We start from the raw sequence: 23972 nt of genomic DNA, 5'->3' as shown, positions 1-23972 counted from the left end.
ACTGCTTGTGCAATGTTAAATGCTGACAGCGTATGCTGTCTGCATTCAGCAATGTCTGTTGGACATGATATGCTACAGCGTTTCATGTCGGACAAACATTGATAAATCGGCCCCCATGTGTTTTTATATTTTGTTGATGCTTTTAATATTATCCATGTTTAGCAACAGAATGTAAATCTTATGGTGTCCTAAATGTATGAGTATAACCTATTGATTTTTATGTGTTAAACACATAGGGGCCTATCTACCAAGTTCCAAACGGAGCTTGGTGGCCCGTGTTTCTGGCGAGTCTTCAGACTCGCCAGAAACACAAGTTATGGAGCAGCGGTCACAAAGAACGCTTCTCCATAACCCTGTCCACCTGATCTGAGCAGGCGAACAGGAATCGCCGGAATTCAACCCGATCAAGTACGATCGGGTTGATTGACACCCCCTGCTGGCGGCCCATTGGCTGCGAGTCTGCAGGGGACGGCGTTGCACCAGCAGCTCTTGTAATCTGCTGGTGCAATGCTGAATATGGAGAGCGTATTGCTCTCCGCATTCAGCGATGTCTTGCGGACCTGATCCGCACTGTCGGATCAGGTCCGCAAGACATTTGTTAAATTGGCCTCATAGTTATATGTAAGCAATAGTACAACAACAACAAAAGTTTAAACAAAATTAATATATTAGACCATTTTTGTCTACACGTTTATGTTTCCAGGCTTATGATGTTTTGTTTTGAATGGGACCTTTGATGCTCACTTTAATAAGAGTATATGTGTGTATCCATAAGTGAGGGCATGGGTATGTGTAGTTAGGTATATGTGCTGATATACATATAATATGCAAAAAAATAAAAACTGTAACTATCTTTCAAATATGTTTGCTTTGATAAATGTGCAATTTGCTGAAATAATTTCAATGAAATTCTAAACTTACATAAAAGCTATTCCCCAATGAGTCCCACATTTCTTTCCTGCTTGACCAAAAAGTGAAAGTCCAATAAGGGTTATGGTTGGTATGATGGAGAGGGGTCCAATAAAATTTAACAAAAGTCCAATCAATCCAGAAAAGCCCAGGATGAGCTGTAAACATGATGCCACAACCACTGCGCCTTGAATCTAGAACAAAGAAAATTATAAATACTTTTTAGCCTTTCAAAGAAATATAAAAATAAGGATTTTTAAAAATGAAAAAAAAATCTCTAATTTAAGTTGATCTTTGAAATGCATATGGTGTATTAATAAATTGAATTTTATATTATAGCAACCTAAAAACTATTTACATGATGTGTCAGCAGACTACAGTATTTGTGTCATAAGTGGGTCATTTTCAATGGCACTCATAGTGCTGAACCAAGGAGTGACAAGGATTTTGGTGCAATGCTTCTCACATTTCTGCTTGGCTGTCAGGCAGCGTGACAATCTGGCCCAGCACTATCATACTCTTTTTTTCCCCTCTGTACATGCCCCCAAATTACACACAGGTGAAAACTAAACATCATACCACTTTCATTACTATGGCAAACATCTAACCAATGTATTTACTAAATGGGGCAGTGGCCCCAAAGGATCCCCTATCCCTTAAATACAGTATGCAACACATATATATACAACAATACCCCTCCGATGAAACAGGGTATTACCTTTTTTTCAAATGATGGGTCTCATGCCCTTTTAGGTAGCAAATGATTGCAGATGATTAGCCATATGTTAACCCCAAAATAAATTAACAACCATAAGATCCCTTATTTGAAAGAAGAAATGTTCATCTTTCAAATGAGTAATCTTGTGTCTATACAGCGTCTAGCTAATTGTAATAACAATGACATATACATCTAAACATTGGTCCTATTTTGGGGGTTCCAGTGCTTTTTAGGAAGACTTTATTACCTCCTCACCATAATAATATATCATAACATCCCACATTTGAAAGAGTGAGGTTCCATAATTAAAATAGGGGGTTAATTTCTTTATAGCTATGCAGTACTCATCATAGTAATAATGATAACATGGCACTGTTAACCTCATATTTATTTTGTTTCTCTGATCAAATTAAAAAAATAAATAAATGGGGGAACTGAGTGAATGTAAAAGTAGATGATATTTTGTGAAATTTTATATACGCCGACTTTTGGAAGACGTGTATGTATATATCCCTTTGTATATCTCTTTGTTAAAGCACATTGCTGCCCCTTTTTTCTCATATCTTTGAGCCCTTATAACTTTGTAATATAATTTTTTTAAATAATATTTATCAGACAGTGTTATTATGAGTGTAACTATACTGTTAAATGTATTTTTTAATTTTTTTCTGCCACTTTTTGTCTCGTGTAACAGTTAACCAGAGCTTTGAAGTCATGCTAACTAGTGATGTCCCGAACTGTTCGCCCGCGAACGGTTCACATCGAACATAGCTTGTTCGCGTTCGCTTTTGTGGGCGAACACATGGCGATGTTCGATCCGCCCCTATGTGTCATCATTGAGGAAACTTTGACCCTTTATGTCACAGCCGTCTGACACATTAGAGCCAATCAACATCAGACACTCCCTCACAGACCCTCCCAGCTACTCGGAATCCGCCATTTTAGACTCATAACGACCTTGTTTTCTTAATGAGAGGACGTGTTGTGTTTTTGCTCCTGACATTAATAGGAAAAACATAGCTAGGCTAGTGTATTTACAGTCCAGAAGGACTCCACTCATCTCTGCTGCAAGCACAGCACCCCAAAAAGCCCTTTTTAGGGCTATATTTCGTGCCGTTTTTTTTTTTTTTTCTTTTTTTTTTTTATTAGCATTTGCCTGGCTTTCAGGCTGTGTGTTTAAGGCTCACAGCATATGCTGCTGTGATTACTGCCACCACTGATATCTCCCTAACAACATTAGTTTAAATTTAACTAACCAAAAAATTTAATTATTTTGCTAGTGTAATTTTTTTTCATTTTCTATCAGGCCTGTGTCACACAGCATATACTCTGGTTCATTGCTCTGTGCCAGCCACCAGTTTTAATATCCGTTTATAACATTATTTTAAATTAAAAAAAAAAAAATAATAATATTTTGCTAGTGTAATCTAATTACATTTACTATCAGGCATGTGTCTGTTAGGCTCACTCAGCATTAATATACCTCATTTTTTTTCAGTCTTTTGGTTAATTGGTCTGTGCCAGGCATCCACCCAGCACTCATATCTTCTTCACCTTAATTTAAATTTAAAAAAATAAATTTTTAAATTTGTTTGATAGTGTAATCTAATATAATTTTCTATCAGGCCTGTGTGTTTTGCTGACATACAGAGCCTACTGTGTTTACTTGCTGCCCTCCCTAGTCTATGAGCCACGACTCATATGTGTTTAACCTTTTTTTAATTTCCCCCCCAAAAAAATAATTGAAATCATTTTTCTAGTGTAATCTAATAGTATTTTCTATCAGGCGTGTGTGTATCTGACTTACAGAGCCTACTGTTTTTAATAGCTGCCCTTCCAAGGCTAGACAGCCACGACTCATATTTATGTGCTTAACCTTTTTCTTTAAATTGCCAAAAAAAAGTCTTTAAATCATTATGCTAGTGTAATCTAATTTTATTTTCTATCAGGCCTGTGTCTAACTGTCTATCTGACTTACAAAGCATACTGTTGTTAATTGCTGCCCTACGTAGCAGCCAGCCAGTGCGACCACTCATATGTGCATTGCACTTCTTAACATTATTTTAATATTAAAAAAAATATTTTGCTAGTATAATCTAAATTAATTTTCTATCAGGCCTGTGTTTTTGTCACTTACACAACATACTGTGTTAAATTGCTGCCCTACCTACCATCCACGACTCATATCTGCCAGCCTGTGTGCCAGGCCCAACTAGCCAATTAGTGGCACCAATCATAATTCTTGTAACAGTATATAAAAAAATAAAAATCATAATTTTTTGGACTGCAAATATTCAGTCTCCTAGTGTCCTTGAATTGCATTTACCTCCTGCCTGCCAGCCTTTTGTGCCAGGCTTTCTTGCCAACTATTTACACCAATCCTAATTGTTGTCACAGTATAGTTACTAATTAAAATTAAAAAATATTTGATTGTTGATCTTAATCCTCAGTTTGCTCGTGCCCTAGAATTGCACTTTTCTACTGCCTTCCAAGCCTGTGTGCCAGGCCTACTTGAAAAATATTTACACCAATCATATTTGTTGTCACAGTATTCTTATTAATTAAAAATTACAATTTTGGGTAATATTTGTGGTGAATCCTCAGTTTGCTGGTGCCAGTGAATTGCACTTTCCTCCTGCCTCCTTGGCCTTTACCAAATAGGGGGAGTTACAGAGATTAAAGTGCTAAGAATGGTAGTACTTAAAACACAACCTAGTTAAAATAGGTACCAGACCGCATGTCTTATTATTATATTTTTTCAGGGTAATCAGGCAGGCCATATAGAACAAGGGGGGGGGGACAGGGATTAAAGTGCTAAGAAAAGTACTAATTAACACAAGCTAGTTGGGTCCAAGAACTCATGTTTAATTATTAGACTTTATTAGGGTAATTATATATCTAACAAATCTATCTATTTCTCTTCTATCGATTCTATCTAACTATCAATCTATGTATATCTATCTATCCTATCTATCAATCTATCTTCTGTCCGGGATGTTTTGAGACAGCCACTTTGGGAATGTTAGTTGATTTAGGCCCATTATGGCTTAAAAGCCATTATGGCTTAAAAGCAGACTCTGCATAAACTATGCGACAGTCCAGGTGTTAGTACCCTTGAAACAACTTTTCCATCACTATTGTGGCCAGAAAGAGTCCTTGTAGGTTTTAAAGTTCGCCTGCCTATTGAATTCAATGGCGGTTCGCGCGGTTTTTATTTTGAATTCAATTTTAGGTTCGCGACATCACTAATGCTAACCTGACACACATTAAAATCAATTGCGCTCAAGTAGATGTGTTTACTTTCAACTTGTAATACGCGCGCTACTTCCAACGTGTGCAAAGAGACGCAATATACCCCTTTTCACTCACACGCAACAGTTAGTGCACCACTCTTAATCCAGCCCAAAATTAGAAATATTTCGGAAATAATGACTCCCATGCTTCTATGGGGCCTATTTATTAATGTGCGAGCGGACATGATCCGATAATGCGGATCATGTCCGTCGCACATCGATAAATGCCGACAGCAGACGCTGTCGGAATTTATCATTGCACCAGCAGTTCTTGTAAACTACTGGTGCAATGCCGCCCCCTGCAGATTCGATTGGCCGCCAGCAGGGGGTGTCAATCAACCCAATCATATTGGATCGGGTTGATTTTCGGCGATGTCTGTCCGCCGCCTCAGAGCAGGCAGGCAGGTTATGGAGAAGTGGTCTTTACAGGGCTTCATGCTCCATACGGAGCTTGATAAATATGCCCCTATATATCCCATAGAAAATTACACAAATTCTGCAAACTAAAGTTATTTTCAAAAAATGCTTGGTCTGCCGAAAAATAGGTATAATTGTGTGTGGGTACTTCACAGAAAAAATTTCTGCAATGAGAGCCAAACAAGTAAATCACCTATAGCACAGGGGTGTGAAAATTGCTCACCAGAGAAAGGAATTCATTAAAAGTTAGTTTATTTTAATTAATATTTCTTGCTAAAATACAATACTGAATATACACAATAACAAGGCCTTAAAAAAACAAACACAAAAACAAAACAAACCTAGAATATTATGTAATGAGAATGGTTAAGAATTAAATATGTGCTTAGTCTTATTTGCAGGTGGCAAAAGCTTCAAATTTATCATTTTACACTATTTAACAGCAATCCAGCAATTTACATGTCACTTGATTTATTCCTGTTTCAGCCAATAAGTGTGTAAGCTTTACTTTGGTTCTTGACAATCCTGACTAGAATAAAAAAAAAAAAAATTAAAAAAAAAAATTGTATGTGCTGCTACTGGCACGTACCATTAGCACTAGCTACTACTTTAGCTTTATTTATGTCTAATCGGACATAATGGTATGTAAAATGTTTAATTATGCAGTAAAACAACTCTGAAATATACTTTCATTATTTTTTTGCCCCCTTTTTATGTAGTTTAGCTCTGAAAATTGTGTATTTTCTAATTTTCAGAGCTGGTAATGCAGACTGCAGTCTTTTCAATAGTAACCCTGCAACTTATATTTCTCTAATTGGCTTTATCAGATGACAACCTGAAAAACAATGCACATTTTACTAACATAGGCCTAGATTTAGAGTTCGGCGGTAAAAGGGCTGTTAACGCTCCGCGGGTTTTTTTCTGGCCGCACCATAAATTTAACTCTGGTATCGAGAGTTCAAACAAATGCTGCGTTAGGCTCCAAAAAAGGAGCGTAGAGCATATTTACCGCAAATGCAACTCTCGATACCAGAGTTGCTTACGGACGCGGCCGGCCTCAAAAACGTGCTCGTGCACGATTCTCCCATAGGAAACAATGGGGCTGTTTGAGCTGAAAAAAAACCTAACACCTGGAAAAAAGCAGCGTTCAGCTCCTAACGCAGCCCCATTGTTTGCTATGCGGTAACCCTTCCTACGTCTGCACTTAACACTCTAACATGTACCCCGAGTCTAAACACCCCTAACCTTACACTTATTAACCCCTATTCTGCCGCCCCCGCTATCGCTGACCCCTGCATTACACTTTTAACCCCTAATCTGCCGCTCCGTAAACCGCCGCCACCTACGTTATCCTTATGTACCCCTAATCTGCTGCCCTAACATCGCCGACCCCTATGTTATATTTATTAACCCCTAATCTGCCCCCCACAACGTCGCCGACACCTACCTACACTTATTAACCCCTAATCTGCCGACCGGACCTGAGCGCTACTATAATAAAGTTATTAACCCCTAATCCGCCTCACTAACCCTATCATAAATAGTATTAACCCCTAATCTGCCCTCCCTAACATCGCCGACACCTACCTTCAATTATTAACCCCTAATCTGCCGACCGGAGCTCACCGCTATTCTAATAAATGTATTAACCCCTAAAGCTAAGTCTAACCCTAACACTAACACCCCCCTAAGTTAAATATAATTTTTATCTAACGAAATAAATTAACTCTTATTAAATAAATGATTCCTATTTAAAGCTAAATACTTACCTGTAAAATAAATCATAATATAGCTACAATATAAATTACATTTATATTATAGCTATTTTAGGATTAATATTTATTTTACAGGTAACTTTGTATTTATTTTAACCAGGTACAATAGCTATTAAATAGTTAAGAACTATTTAATAGTTACCTAGTTAAAATAATTACAAATTTACCTGTAAAATAAATCCTAACCTAAGATATAATTAAACCTAACACTACCCTATCAATAAAATAATTAAATAAACTACCTACAATTACCTACAATTAACCTAACACTACACTATCAATAAATTAATTAAACACAATTGCTACAAATAAATACAATTAAATAAACTATCTAAAGTACAAAAAATAAAAAAGAACTAAGTTACAGAAAATAAAAAAATATTTACAAACATAAGAAAAATATTACAACAATTTTAAACTAATTACACCTACTCTAAGCCCCCTAATAAAATAACAAAGACCCCCAAAATAAAAAATTCCTTACCCTATTCTAAATTTAAAAAGTTACAAGCTCTTTTACCTTACCAGCCCTGAACAGGGCCCTTTGCGGGGCATGCCCCAAGAATTTCAGCTCTTTTGCCTGTAAAAAAAAACATACAATACCCCCCCCCCAACATTACAACCCACCACCCACATACCCCTAATCTAACCCAAACCCCCCTTAAATAAACCTAACACTAAGCCCCTGATGATCTTCCTACCTTGTCTTCACCATGCCAGGTTCACCGATCCGTCCTGGCTCCAAGATCTTCATCCAACCCAAGCAGGGGCTAGACATCCACTGAAGAAGTCCAGAAGAGGGTCCAAAGTCTTCCTCCTATCCGGCAAGAAGAGGACATCCGGACCGGCAAACATCTTCTCCAAGCGGCATCTTCTATGTTCTTCCATCCGATGACGACCGGCTCCATCTTGAAGACCTCCAGCGCGGATCCATCCTCTTCTTCCGACGACTAGACGACGAATGACGGTTCCTTTAAGGGACGTCATCCAAGATGGCGTCCCTCGAATTCCGATTGGCTGATAGGATTCTATCAGCCAATCGGAATTAAGGTAGGAATTTTCTGATTGGCTGATGGAATCAGCCAATCAGAATCAAGATCAATCCGATTGGCTGATCCAATCAGCCAATCAGATTGAGCTCGCATTCTATTGGCTGATCGGAACAGCCAATAGAATGCGAGCTCAATCTGATTGGCTGATTGGATCAGCCAATCGGATTGATCTTGATTCTGATTGGCTGATTCCATCAGCCAATCAGAAAATTCCTACCTTAATTCCGATTGGCTGATAGAATCCTATCAGCCAATCGGAATTCGAGGGACGCCATCTTGGATGACGTCCCTTAAAGGAACCGTCATTCGTCGTCTAGTCGTCGGAAGAAGAGGATGGATCCGCGCTGGAGGTCTTCAAGATGGAGCCGGTCGTCATCGGATGGAAGAACATAGAAGATGCCGCTTGGAGAAGATGTTTGCCGGTCCGGATGTCCTCTTCTTGCCGGATAGGAGGAAGACTTTGGACCCTCTTCTGGACTTCTTCAGTGGATGTCTAGCCCCTGCTTGGGTTGGATGAAGATCTTGGAGCCAGGACGGATCGGTGAACCTGGCATGGTGAAGACAAGGTAGGAAGATCATCAGGGGCTTAGTGTTAGGTTTATTTAAGGGGGGTTTGGGTTAGATTAGGGGTATGTGGGTGGTGGGTTGTAATGTTGGGGGGGGGGTATTGTATGTTTTTTTTTACAGGCAAAAGAGCTGAAATTCTTGGGGCATGCCCCGCAAAGGGCCCTGTTCAGGGCTGGTAAGGTAAAAGAGCTTGTAACTTTTTAAATTTAGAATAGGGTAAGGAATTTTTTATTTTGGGGGTCTTTGTTATTTTATTAGGGGGCTTAGAGTAGGTGTAATTAGTTTAAAATTGTTGTAATATTTTTCTTATGTTTGTAAATATTTTTTTATTTTCTGTAACTTAGTTCTTTTTTATTTTTTGTACTTTAGATAGTTTATTTAATTGTATTTATTTGTAGCAATTGTGTTTAATTAATTTATTGATAGTGTAGTGTTAGGTTAATTGTAGGTAATTGTAGGTAGTTTATTTAATTATTTTATTGATAGGGTAGTGTTAGGTTTAATTATATCTTAGGTTAGGATTTATTTTACAGGTAAATTTGTAATTATTTTAACTAGGTAACTATTAAATAGTTCTTAACTATTTAATAGCTATTGTACCTGGTTAAAATAAATACAAAGTTACCTGTAAAATAAATATTAATCCTAAAATAGCTATAATATAAATGTAATTTATATTGTAGCTATATTATGATTTATTTTACAGGTAAGTATTTAGCTTTAAATAGGAATCATTTATTTAATAAGAGTTAATTTATTTCGTTAGATAAAATTTATATTTAACTTAGGGGGGTGTTAGTGTTAGGGTTAGACTTAGCTTTAGGGGTTAATACATTTATTAGAATAGCGGTGAGCTCCGGTCGGCAGATTAGGGGTTAATAATTGAAGGTAGGTGTCGGCGATGTTAGGGAGGGCAGATTAGGGGTTAATACTATTTATGATAGGGTTAGTGAGGCGGATTAGGGGTTAATAACTTTATTATAGTAGCGCTCAGGTCCGCTCGGCAGATTAGGGGTTAATAAGTGTAGGCAGGTGTCGGCGACGTTGTGGGGGGCAGATTAGGGGTTAATAAATATAACATAGGGGTCGGCGATGTTAGGGGCAGAAGATTAGGGGTACATAGGGATAACGTAGGTGGCGGCGATTTGCGGTCGGAAGATTAGGGGTTAATTATTTTAAGTAGCTTGCGGCGACGTTGTGGGGGGCAAGTTAGGGGTTAATAGATATAATACAGGGGTCGGCGGTGTTAGGGGCAGCAGATTAGGGGTACATAAGTATAACGTAGGTGGCGGTCGGCAGATTAGGGGTTAAAATTTTTAATCGAGTGGCGGCGATGTGGGGGGACCTCGGTTTAGGGGTACATAGGTAGTTTATGGGTGTTAGTGTACTTTAGGGTACAGTAGTTAAGAGCTTTATAAACCGGCGTTAGCCAGAAAGCTCTTAACTCCTGCTATTTTCAGGCGGCTGGAATCTTGTCGTTAGAGCTCTAACGCTCACTGCAGAAACGACTCTAAATACCGGCGTTAGGAAGATCCCATTGAAAAGATAGGCTACGCAAATGGCGTAGGGGGATCTGCGGTATGGAAAAGTCGCGGCTGTAAAGTGAGCGTTAGACCCTTTAATCACTGACTCTAAATACCAGCGGTAGCCCAAAACCAGCGTTAGGAGCCTCTAACGCTGGTTTTGACGGCTACCGCCGAACTCTAAATCTAGCCGATAATGAGTATGACTTGTCTTGTTGTCTGCAGAATCAAGTCATCATTGGCTCAACCAAATAAGGCAAGTAGTGGTTGGAGTTTGGCTATTGAAAAAAAAATCAACAAAGAAGATGTCAATTTGTTTTAAAAATGTTTAAACTTTGCTATGAAATAAGTGGTTAACAAATTTATGTCAATGAAAGAATAATGTCTTAAATATTTGGCTAAACCAAATAATTATGATTACGGCAAACAGCCGAAACGTGTAAGCCCGTGTGCTGCGCTCTTTCTCCAATTAGGTGGCAAGGCTGTCACATATTTTCAAGTTTTGAATTTTAAAATTATTCAATAAATTTTCAATTTTTATGGAGTGTGGTATTGTCCTCTTTTTTCCTTGGAATAAACCAAATAACCCCATTAAATAACCTTGGTTCAAATGAAAGAATTGTTTCTCATTATGGTTCAATCAAAACAACTAGGCAATGTGCATGTCTTTTCAGTTCTATTACGCAAGTATTTCCTTGTGCAGCGCCATCCTCTGCTATAACACAATAGCAGGGCCTGACAATCACCCTGAACAAATGTGTCTATTTATTTTATCCACTTCAAAGGTGGCGGAGAGGTTAAAGTGATGGTAAAGAATACCAAAATTTGTGAAGTCTATTAATAAAATATTACTATAGTAACCTCAACAGGTTAAAATATAATCGGCTAGATTACAAGTTTTGCGTTATGAGGGGTGCGGTACTAACTTGCACATTATTGTCACTGCTCACTTACCTACAGCGCTGGTATTACAGGTTTTTATAAACCCGGCTTTAAAAGACAAGAAGTGAGCGTAGAGCAAAATTGAGCTCCATACCGCACTTCAATACCAGTGCTGCTTAAGTCAGCGGTGAGCTGTTTGTACGTGCTTGTGCATGATTTCCACATAGACATCAATGGGGAGAGCCGGCTGAAAAAAAAAGCGTAACACCTGCAAAAAAGCAGCGTAAAGCTCAGTAACGCAGCCCCATTGACTCCTATGGGGAAACAAAAGTTATGTTTACACCTAACACCCTAACATGAACCCCGAGGCTAAACACCCCTAATCTTACACGTATTAACCCCTAATCTGCTGCCCCCGACATCGCCGACACCTACATTATACTTATTAACCCCTAATCTGCTGCCCCCAACTTGGCTACCACTATAATAAACACTTTAACCCCTAAACCGCCAGACTCCTGCCTCGCAAACACTAGTTAAATATTATTAACCCCTAATCTGCCGTCTTCAATGTCGCTGCCACTATATTAAATTTATTAACCCTTAAACCTACGTCTAACCCTAACCCTAACACCCCTAATTTAAATATAATTAAATAAATCTAAATAAAACCTACAATTAATAACTAAATAATTCCTATTTAAAACTAAATACTTACCTGTAAAATAAACCCTAAGCTAGCTACAACATAACTAATAGTTTATTGTATCTAGCTTAGGTTTTATTTTTATTTCACAGGCAAGTTTGTATTTATTTAAACTAGGTAGAATAGTTATTAAATAGTTATTAACTATTTAATAACTACCTAGCTAAAATAAATACAAATTTACCTGTAAAATAAAACCTAACCTAAGTTACATTAACACCTAACACTACACTACAATTTAATAAATTACCTAAATTAAATACAATTAAATAAATTAAATACAATTACCTAAATTACAAAAAAAACACTAAATTACACAAAATAAAAAACAAATTACAAGATATTTAAACTAATTACACCTAATCTAATAGCCCCCCCCATTACACCTAATCTAAAAGCCCCCAAAATAAAAAAAAAACCTAGCCTAAACTAAACTACCAATAGCCCTTAAAAAGGCCTTTTGCGTGGCATTGCCCCAAAGAAATCAGCTCTTTTACCTGAAAAAAAAAATACAAACAACCCCCCAACAGTAAAACCCACCACTCACACAGCCAACCACCCAAATAAAATCCTAACTAAAAAAACCTAAGCTCCCCATTGCCCTGAAAAGGTCATTTGGATGGGCATTGCTCTTAAAAGGGCATTTAGCTCTATTGCAGCCCCAAGCCCTAACCTAAAAATAAAACCCACCCAATAAACCCTTAAAAAAAACGAACCTAACCCCTGAAGACCATCTTACAGTTTTGAAGATCCGGACTTCCATCCTCAACGAAGCCGGGAGAAGTCCTCATCGAAGCGGCAAGAAGTCTTCATCCAAGCCGGGAAAAGTGGTCCTCCAGACGGGCAGAAGTCTTCATCCAGACGGCATCTTCTATCTTCATCCATCTGGCACGGTTTTATTTGGGGGCTTTGGTTGTGTGGGTGGTGGGTTTTACTGTTCTGGGGTTGTTTGTATTTTTTTTAACAGGTTAAAGAGCTGATTTCTTTGGGGCAACTATTATTTTTTTAATACTTAATTTAACATTTTAAAAGAAGTTAAACTAATCACTTTACCATATCTTTAAGTAGCAGTCATATGGGTGCAGCCTCTTAACTTGTGGTAAGCAGGCTCACATGAGCCATTGTCCTGTACCAGCTGTGCCGTCAAGCTACCTATGACCAAAATACAGCCAATGATTTGCAATACAGGGATATGCTGTTACGGATTTGCTCACCTGGTCTTGAACAGTGATGGCAATTGCACTGCAGCTCCTTAGTAGGACTTTATACCCTTAGGACCGGGCATTTCAGACAAAAACTTCCTCAAAAGACCAGAGCATTTCTAGCATTTTTGTCCTCACTACATTTAGACACAAATAGGGCCTTTTTTATATTTACCTATCAAAACTATATATATTTTTTAGTAGTATTAGTATTATTAGAAGTATTGGTCTAGGCCAATTTTGGTATATTTCATGCGATGACGTCATTGCCGCACGCCGGTTCTTTCCCCTGATGCCGCTCCCTGTCTGCTATCCTTGGAGCGAACCTGCGCCTATGTAAATACCTCCTCACTTCCTAGACCTTGCCCACGTATAGGTTGTCTTGTGCTCCCTGGGTGCTTTGTTCTATTGCTCTGTTTGCTAATGCTGATTGCCTTACTGTTGCTGAACTCTGCCTATCTGTGACCACTCTACTAATTAACCCCTGAACTGCTGATTGCCATACTGTTGGAACTGCTGGATTGTCTTATTGTTGCCAAACTTTGCTTGTCTCTGACCACTCTCCTGTTTTAACCCCTGATCTGCTGATCCTTTGGATTACCTGCCTGTTGCCTGACTTTGCTTTATTTACCAGACTCTGCATTACCCATTGGTTCCCTGAAAGATTGGACTGTCTTCCTGGTGCCTCCCTTGCCTCGTCTGGGATCACAAGTACTGTTGAAAATAGTGATTTATATAAATCACTGATTCAAGTTTAAAATAAGTACAAAAGTTTTGTTATAGATAGTGCAACTGGTATTTTTTGAGTACCTATTACTTTTCTCAAGTATTGTCAATATAACTTATGAGAACATTTATATTTGATAGTTACTCCAATATTAACTCCTTATATAGTGACTACCATTAGGATTTATACCACCAAGTAACCTATTAAGGTGAATTGTATAAACCTTTTAATTTATCCACCTTTTAGAGGGGAATTTCTAAATATCTTAAGGGCCTAGTGTGCTTGATAATCATGATATTGTTTACTTTATAGTAGATACTATGAACAATCATATGTAATTTATTACATGCTACAATTTAAGTAAATTTGCAATATCATATCCCGACTCTATGACATCACTTTACCTATGTTCTTAATACACAGGATTATTACCTCAGACTATGTTTGTGATGAATTATTAATATGCAGTATTAGGAATGAATAAGTGCTGCATTTGTTGTGAACATATATCTTTTCATGACATTATATTGATCTCAATTTTTACTAGTAGTCACTGACAATCCTAGCCGTTGGTTTCTTTATTAGTCACCAGATAGTAACATAAATTGGTTCGAGTTTCCAATATCCAGTCTTTGTACTGGGAATACCAGCATTTTAGTTTTAATCAACCCATATTTTAATATTTCTAATAAAGATTAATGTTTTAATTTGTGTGGATCTTTTTTCAACTCCAGATAATTTAGGGTCATTTGAGTGCTTACTTAGTATCTTTTTCTGTTAGTTTCTTTAACTAACATATTTGGAATGTAACTTTGTTGATACATAGCACCTAACCACATTAACTGTAGAATATCAAGGCCATTGAGCTTATTACAGAACAGTAAAAGACCCAATGCAAAATCTATGAGTGGTGCCACCAACTCTATCTGAATTTCACTACCAATTCCCCTCACTCTTCTCGGATTCTGGTACCCATTACACTACCTTTCTCCAGAACTCTATCCACGCTCAAGTTTTTGTTGATTCTGGGGCAGCTGGGAATTTCTTAGACCACCGTTTCATGATTCACGCAGGTCTGCCTCTTTTTCAGAAAAAAACACTCTGGATGGCACTCCCCTTGGATAAGGCCTGAGCCATTTTGAATCTGCACCCCTAACCATTACTGTGGGAGTACTACATTCTGAAAAATTGCAATTTGATGTTATTCATTTTCCTGCTCAACCAGTTATTATTGGTCTTCCTCGGCTACGCAAACATAATCCACAATTCGATTGGACTGAGGGACAGTTGTCCTCCTGGGACAAATCCTGTTTTCACTCCTGAATGGCTAAAGTTACTCCATTGCATCACGTCCCTATAGCCAACCTTCAGACTTCTTTTACCCTTCCAGCGGTGTATGCAGAATTTAAGGATGTGTTTGAAAAGAAGGCAGCTTATGTGCTACCACCTCACTGCCCTTACGACTGCAAAATTGACCTGTTTCCTGGAGCCCCACTCCCTAAAGGAAGGACGTATCCACTGTCTAAGGCTGAGACTAGAGCCATGGAAGAATACATCCAAGAAAACTTAGCTAAAGGATTTTTTTGCCCTTCCTCTTCTCCTGCTGGGGCTGGTTTCTTTTTCATCAGTAAAAACGATGGTGGTTTGAGACCCTGCATTGACTACAGAGCCCTAAACAACATTACTATTAAAAACTGTTATCATATTCCCCTGATCACTGAGTTATATGATTCACTCCAGAATGCTTGCTACTTTACGAAACTTGATCTTCATGGGGCATACAATCTCATTCGTATTTTCTGGGGTCATGAATGGAAAACTGCCTACAACATCAGATCCGGGCATTATGAATACCTAGTAATGCCTTTTGGGATGTGCAATGCCCCTGCTGTCTTCCAAGCCTTTGTCAATGACGTCTTCCATGACCTTCTTAACCATACTGTCATCGTTTATTTGGATGATATCCTCATATTTTCCTTGAACTAAGGGTTACACCATGAACATGTGAAACAAGTGCTTCTCCGTCTCAGAAACAATGCTCTGGTAGCTAAGCTGGAAAAGTGGGAATTTGATCAAGTCCAGATCCAGTTCCTTGAGTATTTTATCTCTAAAGAGGGTTTTGCCATGGACCCTACTAAGTTAACCGCAGTCCTAGAATGGCCCCAACCTACCAAATTGAAGGAACTACAGAGGTTCTTGGGATTCTCAAACTATTATTGCAAATTTATAAAGAACTTCTCCAGAATAGTTGCTCCACTTACTGATCTGACTAAGCAAAACAGAGATTGTAAGAACTGGCCTCCTATAGCTGTGGACGCTTTCGCTATCCTAAAGAAGGCCTTTTGTACTGCTCCTGTATTACTCCATCCTGACCCTGACCTGCATTTCACTCTAGAGGTGGATGCCTCTGAGATAGGAGCAGGTGCAGTCTTAACCCAAAGGAACCCCTTAACCTCCAAATTGCATCCTGTAGCCTTCTTCTCTAAGCGATTCTCCCCTGCAGAAAGGAACTACGATGTGGGTAATTGTGAGCTCTTAGTCCATCAAGATGGCCCTTACTGACAGGCGACATTGGCTAGAAGGTAATGCCATCCCCATTCAGATCCTTACTGATCACAAAAACCTGACGTATTTAGAAACTGTTCACCGACTTATTCCTTGACAGGCCAGATCGGCCTTATTCTTTTCCTGAAACAAACAGAAACCCGAAAGAGTATAATAAGGGGGTGCACCAATCAAAAATAAAGCAACAAGTGTGCACAAAATATTGTTAATATGATTTTTTAGCAGGCAAGTTAGTTAATCAACATGGATCTGTCTTTTTTTATTGCCTCATGAAACGACCGTTCTAGTGGTCGAGAAACACGTTGCAAAGACAATAAAGCATTGAATTTATTATACCTTTTCGAAGTTGTTTTATACGCTGACCTGGCTCAGCATTGGTTCTCACAAAGCCATGTTGATTAACTGTTTTGCCTGCTGAAAAATCAGTTGTAGACTTCTGGATTTCCCCCTAGATCACTACCTGGGATCATTTATCAGTGTACTAGCCACTGAAAGTGCTAGCCTGCTCTTTAGCACCAGTCACAGCACGGTGCAACAAAATCTGGTACATCTGCACGTTTACATATTAACCTGTATGATATACACTATGAGGTGCCCTCTTTTTTTGTCTTCTTATTCTTTTCCCGTTTTAACTTCATAGTATCTTATCTTCCTGGGTCTAAGAACAAAAAGGCTGACGCACTTTCCCGTCAGTTTCCACAGTCTACTGATTCCTCTGACATTCCTACCGAACACATCATTCCTCCTTCCTGTGTGCTTCCTCAGCTTAACACCTCTCTTCTTAAAAGACTGTAATGTGCTCAGTCCAGAAAACCTCCTGAAGCCCCTGAAGCACCTGAGATCCTTTTTGTACCTCCCTTTCTACGCACTCCTGTGCTATCCTGGGCTCATGATAGCAAACTTTCATGATATCCTGGTTTAACAAGAACCTTTAAACTCCTTTCCCAACTTGTATGGTGGCCTACCATGAAGTCTGACTCTCAAGAGTATGTCAAAGCCTGTCTGACTTGTGCTGCTAATTAGACTCCCCGATCTTTGCCTAATGGCTTACTTCAACCATTGTCCATTCCCAAACAACCTTGGTCACACATAACCATGGATTTTGTTGTGGACCTCCCTCCTTCTGACCATCATACAGTTATCTGGGTTGTGATAGATCGATTTTCCAAACTTGCTTATTTTATACCCTTAACCAAGCTACTGTCTGCCCAAGAGTTTTTGACTCTTTTTCTTTTACATTTGGTTAGACTTCATGGCATACCTGTGAATATTGTTTCTGATAGAGGTACTCAATTCATCTCTTCTTTTTGGAGAGCCTTTTGCAAGTTAATTGGAACTACTGTTTCCTTGTCACATCATCCCTGTCATAAATTAGGGCCTAGATATATCAGCCCTTACAAGGTCCATAAAAGACTATCTCCTGTTGCCTACAAAGTGGCTTTGCCCAGAACCCTGCACATACACCCAGTCTTCCATATCTCACTGCTCAAACCCTACATCACAAACATATATACTCGACTCAGAACTCCTCCTCCTCCGATCTTGCTTCATGGTGAACCAGAGTATGAGGTCTCTAAGATCCTGGACTCCAGATACAGGTGCAGGCAACTTCAATACCTTGTGCACTGGAAGGGTTACTCTGTGGCGGATTGTTCCTGGATTCCAGCCCACGATGTGCATGCTCCATCTTTGGTCTCCAGGTTTTATGCTACTCACCCCTACAAACCATCTCTGGGTCCCTGAGGTACCCTTTTAAGAAGGGGGCTGTGTCACGCCGCTATGTCTCTGCGGCGGCCGACACTCTCCTCCCACGGCCTTTGTTATGGTTGCGGCAGCTGTTGTGCATGCAGTGATGACGTCATCGCCACAAGTTGGGTCTTTCCCCTGATGCCACTCACCTGTCTGGTATACTTAGCACGAACCTGCGCCTATGTAAGTACCTCCTCACTTCCTATACCTTGCCCAAGTATAGGTTGTCTTGTGCTCCCTGGATGCTTTGTTCTATAGCTCTGTTTGCTAATGCTGATTGCCTTACGGTTGTTGAACTCTGCCTGTCTGTGACCACTCTACTGATTAACCCCTGAGCTGCTGATTGCCTTACTTTTGCTGAACTCTGCCTGTCTGTGACCACTCTACTGATTAACCCCTGAACTGCTGATAGCCTTACTGTTGCTGAACTCTGCAGTGAACTCTGCAGTTCACTGATTAATCCCTGAACTGTTGGATTATTGCTGCCAAACTATGCTTGTCTCTGACCACTCTCCTTTTTTAACCCCTGATCTGCTGATCCCTTGGATTACCTGCCTGTTGCCAGACTTTGCTTTATTTACCACTCTTTGCATTACCCATTGGCTCCCTGAAAGATTGAACTGTCTTCCTGGTGCCTCCCTTGCCCTGTCTGGGACCACTTCCCTGTTTTCTCATCTCTACTGTGAGTATTGGATTGCATCCTCATTTATTTATTTCTTCTTTATTCTGGGATATTTCCTTATCTTGACACTTGACACTGGGATAAAAAGACTACTGGCCAAGTTTGGTCTGATAGGGAAATATTCCATGAGCATTACACTAACCTAACACGGCGCTACACACAAAAAGTGTTAGGAATATTTAAAATTTCTATTTCTTTACATAAAAGAAAATGTTATTTATTTTTTTAACACACACACACACATATACAGTTGTGCTCATAAGTTTACATACCCTGGCAGAATTTATGATTTCTTGGCTATTTTTCAGATAATATGAATGATAACACAAAAACTTTTCTTTCATTCATTGTTAGTGTTTGGCTGAAGCTATTTATTATCAATCAACTGTGTTTACTCTTTTTAAATCATAATGACAACAGAAACTACCCAAATGACCCTGATCAAAAGTTTATATACCCTGGTGATTTTGGCCTGAAAACATGCACACAAGTTGACACAAAGGGGTTTGAATGGCTATTAAAGATAACCATCCTCACCTGTGATCTGTTTGCTTGTAATTAGTGTGTGTGTATAAAAGGTCAATGCGTTTCTGGACTCCTGACAGACCCTTGCATCTTTCATCCAGTGCTGCACTGACGTTTCTAGATTCTGAGTCATGGGGAAAGCAAAAGAAATGTCAAAGGATCTGCGGGAAAAGGTAGTTGAACTGTATAAAAAAGGAAAGGGATATAAAAAGATATCCAAGGAATTGAGAATGCAAATCAGCAGTGTTCAAACTCTAATAAAGAAGTGGAAAATGAGGGGTTCTGTTGAAACCAAGCCACGGTCAGGTAGACCAACTAAAATTTCAGCCACAACTGCCAGGAAAATTGTTTGGGATGCAAAGACAAACCCACAAATAACTTCAGGTGAAATACGGTGTGGTGTGGCTGTTTCAAGGTGCACAATAAGGAGGCACTTGAAGAAAGATGGGCTGCATGATCGAGTCGTCAGAAGAAAGCCATTGCTATACAATACGCCAAACAGCACAGAGACAAGCCTCAAACCTTCTGGCACAAAGTCATTTCTAGTGATGAGACCAAAATTGAGCTTTTGGCCACAACCATAAACACTACATTTGGAGAGGAGTCAACAAGGCCTATGATGTAAGGCACACCATTTCTACTGTGAAACATGGAGGTGGATCGCTGATGTTTTGGGGATGTGTGAGCTACAAAGGCACAGGAAATTTGGTCAGAATTGATGGCAAGATGAATGCAGTATGTTATCAAACCGAACCCCTCATTTTCCACTTCTTGATTAGAGTTTGAACACTGCTGATTTGCATTCTCTATTCCTTGGATATCTTTTTATATCCCTTTCCTGTTTTATACAGTTCACCTACCTTTTCCCGCAGATCCTTTGACAATTCTTTTGCTTTCCCCATGACTCAGAATCCAGAAACGTCAGTGCAGCACTGGATGAAAGATGCAAGGGTCTGTCAGGAGTCCAGAAACTCATTGACCTTTTATACACACACACTAATTACAAGCAAACAGATCACAGGTGAGGATGGTTACCTTTAATAGCCATTCAAACCCCTTTGTGTCAACTTGTGTGCATGTTATCAGGCCAAAATCACCAGGGTAAGTATATATATATATACACATACATTATATATACCTATATAGCTATATGAATATTTATAGATAGATAGATAGATAGATAGATAGATAGATAGATAGATAGATAGATAGAAATGTATAGTATTTTTATTAAAAGCAAATTAAAACATATTAAAAATTAATAAAAATGATATTGAATCTTTAAATGTATTTATGTATATATATATATATATATATATATATATATATATATATATATATGCACACACACATATTTAGACATATATTTATATATTGTAATTATATATATATATATATATATATATATATATATATATATATATATATATATATATATATATACACACACTGTACAGCTTTCTAGTCAAACACTTGCCATATACCATATCCCTTTTTAATCCTTTTAAAACCTTTTAAACAATTTTTTTTTAAATTGTTAAAAAGTGTATATATGAGAGAATACTTTACTTTAATATGTTTTTGATGTGATTTGTGAAAAAATGTTTTAACCTTTACACTTTAACTTTAGGTCTCAAGTTGCGCTAAATATTCCATTGCAGTTTTAGCTTTCGCTCGAGCGCAACGTTTATCTTTCAACTTGTAATATGAGTGCTATTTAAAACAGCAAAGATATTCATTGAAAGTATAAGGTGTACAAGAGCAATGTTGGCCACGCTATTTTTTTTTTTTGGTAAATAGGAGGGAAGAGTATTAGTGCAAGAATAAAATCTTCTTACATTTTAGGGCATTTTGTTGTTGTGCAGGTATGTTTTTTTAGCGGTAATACAGTTCATATGTGTATTTTTTGCTGTGTAAATTACACAATTCAAAGAGTAAAATAAATAAAACTTGCATTCTTTAGAGTATTACATTATGCTGCATTATTCTCCTCTTGTCGGTGAGATATATAGTTAATACCCTTAGAGATCTACAAGACTTTCAATGAAATATTTTCCTTTAATGAATCTTTCAAGAGACTTTTCTGACCTGATAAAACCACAAGAAGCAGTTAGCATACCTAGCCGGCTTTACTGCTTCTAGACTACTGGAAATAAAATATTTAGTATGAGCAGTTTTTTTTTTTAATTACTGAGAGGCATTTAAGCATATGATTGCATGGCTTATAACAGCTTTTTACAGTAATTACCATAAAACCAATTCTTTTTAAAGAATCTATACTTTACAAATCACTTAAGAAGCACTTTAGACTTAATATAAACTTAGTAGTAAGTTGAAAAGTGTCTTAAAATTGCATGCACTATCTGAAACAAGAAAGTTAAAATTTGGCTTTCATGTCTCTTTCAGCAGAGGTATCATGGACCTTCAGGGTTGATTATTTCTGAACTTTGGATGTGTTGTTTTTACATTTTGGTTAGGCCTTTTGCTGGCCAGAAGATGAGGGCATTGACTTTGATCAAGATAAAACATCCTTTTTTTTTATTTCAGTATAGATAAAGAACCAAGACTTCAACTGAGCAATATCTAGTTATTGTTGTGGAATATTTTTATATGCTTATTGTACCCCAACTATAGAATTTTTATTATTAGATTTTAAATCCTAAACATCTGCCAGAATATGATGCAAAATACTTTGCCAAGAAACAGAGGGAATTAGATGGTGCACATTTGGCATTTACGGCAGGTTGAAACCCTTTTTTTTTTACATACATAGCATACATCAGCAAAGCTTCATTAAACATTAAGGCCCAGATTACAAGTGGTGCACTAATTTGCCGAAAGCCACAGCAAACCACCTAGCACAGCGAATGGGGGCAAATTGCACAGCGTTGAGCAGCAATAAATAAATATACATGTATATGCATATATACATTGATATTTATGGGCGCGATCCGATATCGATCGCAGTTTGCGGCGCAAGCGAGGGAACCGGCGTCGCCCGCAGTTTCAGCTCGCAACTCGAGCCATCCCATATAGGTCGCCGTCAGATGCTAACGTGCCGTAAGTCTCACAAACCAGCGATGTCCAGAAATCTGCGTAAGTACAAATTTCTGGCGTCGCCAGTGACTTGCGCCACGTTAGAAACTGCCGGCGCCTATAAAACCTGACTAAAGTCTAAAACACCCGCACTGTCTAACACGCCTCCCTAACATAGCCCGCACTGTCTAACACGCCTCCCTAACATAGCCCGCACTGTCTAACCCTCTATCCGCTATCCCCCCTCACTATCCTAACAATAAAAATGCTATTAACCCCTAAACCGCCGCTCCTTTACCCCACCGCAACCTAATAAAATTATTAACCCCTAAACCGCCGCTCCCGTACCCCGCCGCCAGCTATATTATATCTATAACCCCCTAAAGTGAGCCCCTAACACCGCCGCCATCTATATTAAAATTATTAACCCCTAATGTAAGCCCCTTACACCGCCGCCATCTCTATTAAAATGATTAACCCCTAATTTAATCTACCTACCCCGCCGCCAGCTATATTATCTATATTAACCCTAAGTATATTATAGTTAATATAGGTATTACATTATATATATTAACTATATTAACCCTAATTATATTAGGGTTAATATAGTTAATATAGTTACTATAGTATTTATATGAACTATATTAACTCTATCTAACCCTAACTAAATTTATATTAAATTAATCTAATTCATTTATAAACTAAAATATTCCTATTTAAATCTAAATACTTACCTATAAAATAAACCCTAAGATAGCTACAATATAATTAATAATTACATTGTAGCTATGTTAGGGTTAATATTTATTTTACAGGTAAATTGTTAATTATTTTAACTAGGTATAATAGATATTAAATAGTTATTAACTATTTAATATCTACCTAGTTAAAATAATTACCCAATTACCTGTAAAATAAATCCTAACCTAAGTTACAAATACACCTACACTATCAATAAATTTAATAAACTACTAACATCTATCTAAAAATACAATTAAATTAACTAAACTAAATTACAAAAAAAAACAAACACTAAATTACAAAAAATAAAAAAAAGATTACAAGATATTTAAGCTAATTACACCTATTCTAAGCCCCCTAATAAAATAATAAACCCCCAAAATAAAAAAAATTCCCTGCCCTATTCTAAATTCAACAAATTTCAAAGCTCTTTACCTTACCAGCCCTTAAAAGGGCCTTTTGTGGGGCATGCCCCAAAGAATTCAGCTCTTTTGCATACAACAAATACAATACCCCCCCCCATTACAACCCACCACCCACATACCCCTATTCTAAACCCACCCAAACCCCCCTTAAAAAAGCCTAACACTACCCCCCTGAAGATCTCCCTACCTTGTCTTCACCACACCGGGCCGAACTCCTGATCCGATCCGGGCGATGTCTTCCTCCAAGCGGCAAAGAAGAATTCTTCCTCCGGCGATGTCTTCCTCCAAGCGGCAAAGAAGAATTCTTCCTCCGGCGACGTCTTCCTCCAAGCGGCAGCAAAGTCTTCATTCTTCCGGCGGCATCTTCAATCTTCTTTCTTCGCTCCGCCGCCGCGGAGCATCTATCCCGGCCGACTGCTGAACTTGGAATGATGTACCTTTAAATGACGTCATCCAAGATGGCGTCCGCCGAATTCCG

At 38.3% G+C, this 23972-nt stretch overlaps 1 protein-coding gene across 1 annotated transcript in view; it reads right to left on the bottom strand.

Annotated features, from left to right (window-relative positions):
• LOC128664402 (solute carrier family 23 member 2-like) overlaps window positions 1-23972 on the bottom strand; it is a 391187-nt gene that overhangs the window by 334350 nt on the left and 32865 nt on the right. Inside the window, exon 4 of the mRNA XM_053719234.1 lies at window positions 922-1103. Coding sequence (XP_053575209.1) covers window positions 922-1103 — 182 coding nt within the window. The remainder of the gene's footprint in view (window positions 1-921; window positions 1104-23972) is intronic.

Source organism: Bombina bombina, chromosome 6, assembly GCF_027579735.1.
Source record: "Bombina bombina isolate aBomBom1 chromosome 6, aBomBom1.pri, whole genome shotgun sequence".
Classification (NCBI taxonomy): Eukaryota; Metazoa; Chordata; class Amphibia; order Anura; family Bombinatoridae; genus Bombina; species Bombina bombina.
This window is presented reverse-complemented; position numbering and strand designations above follow the sequence as displayed.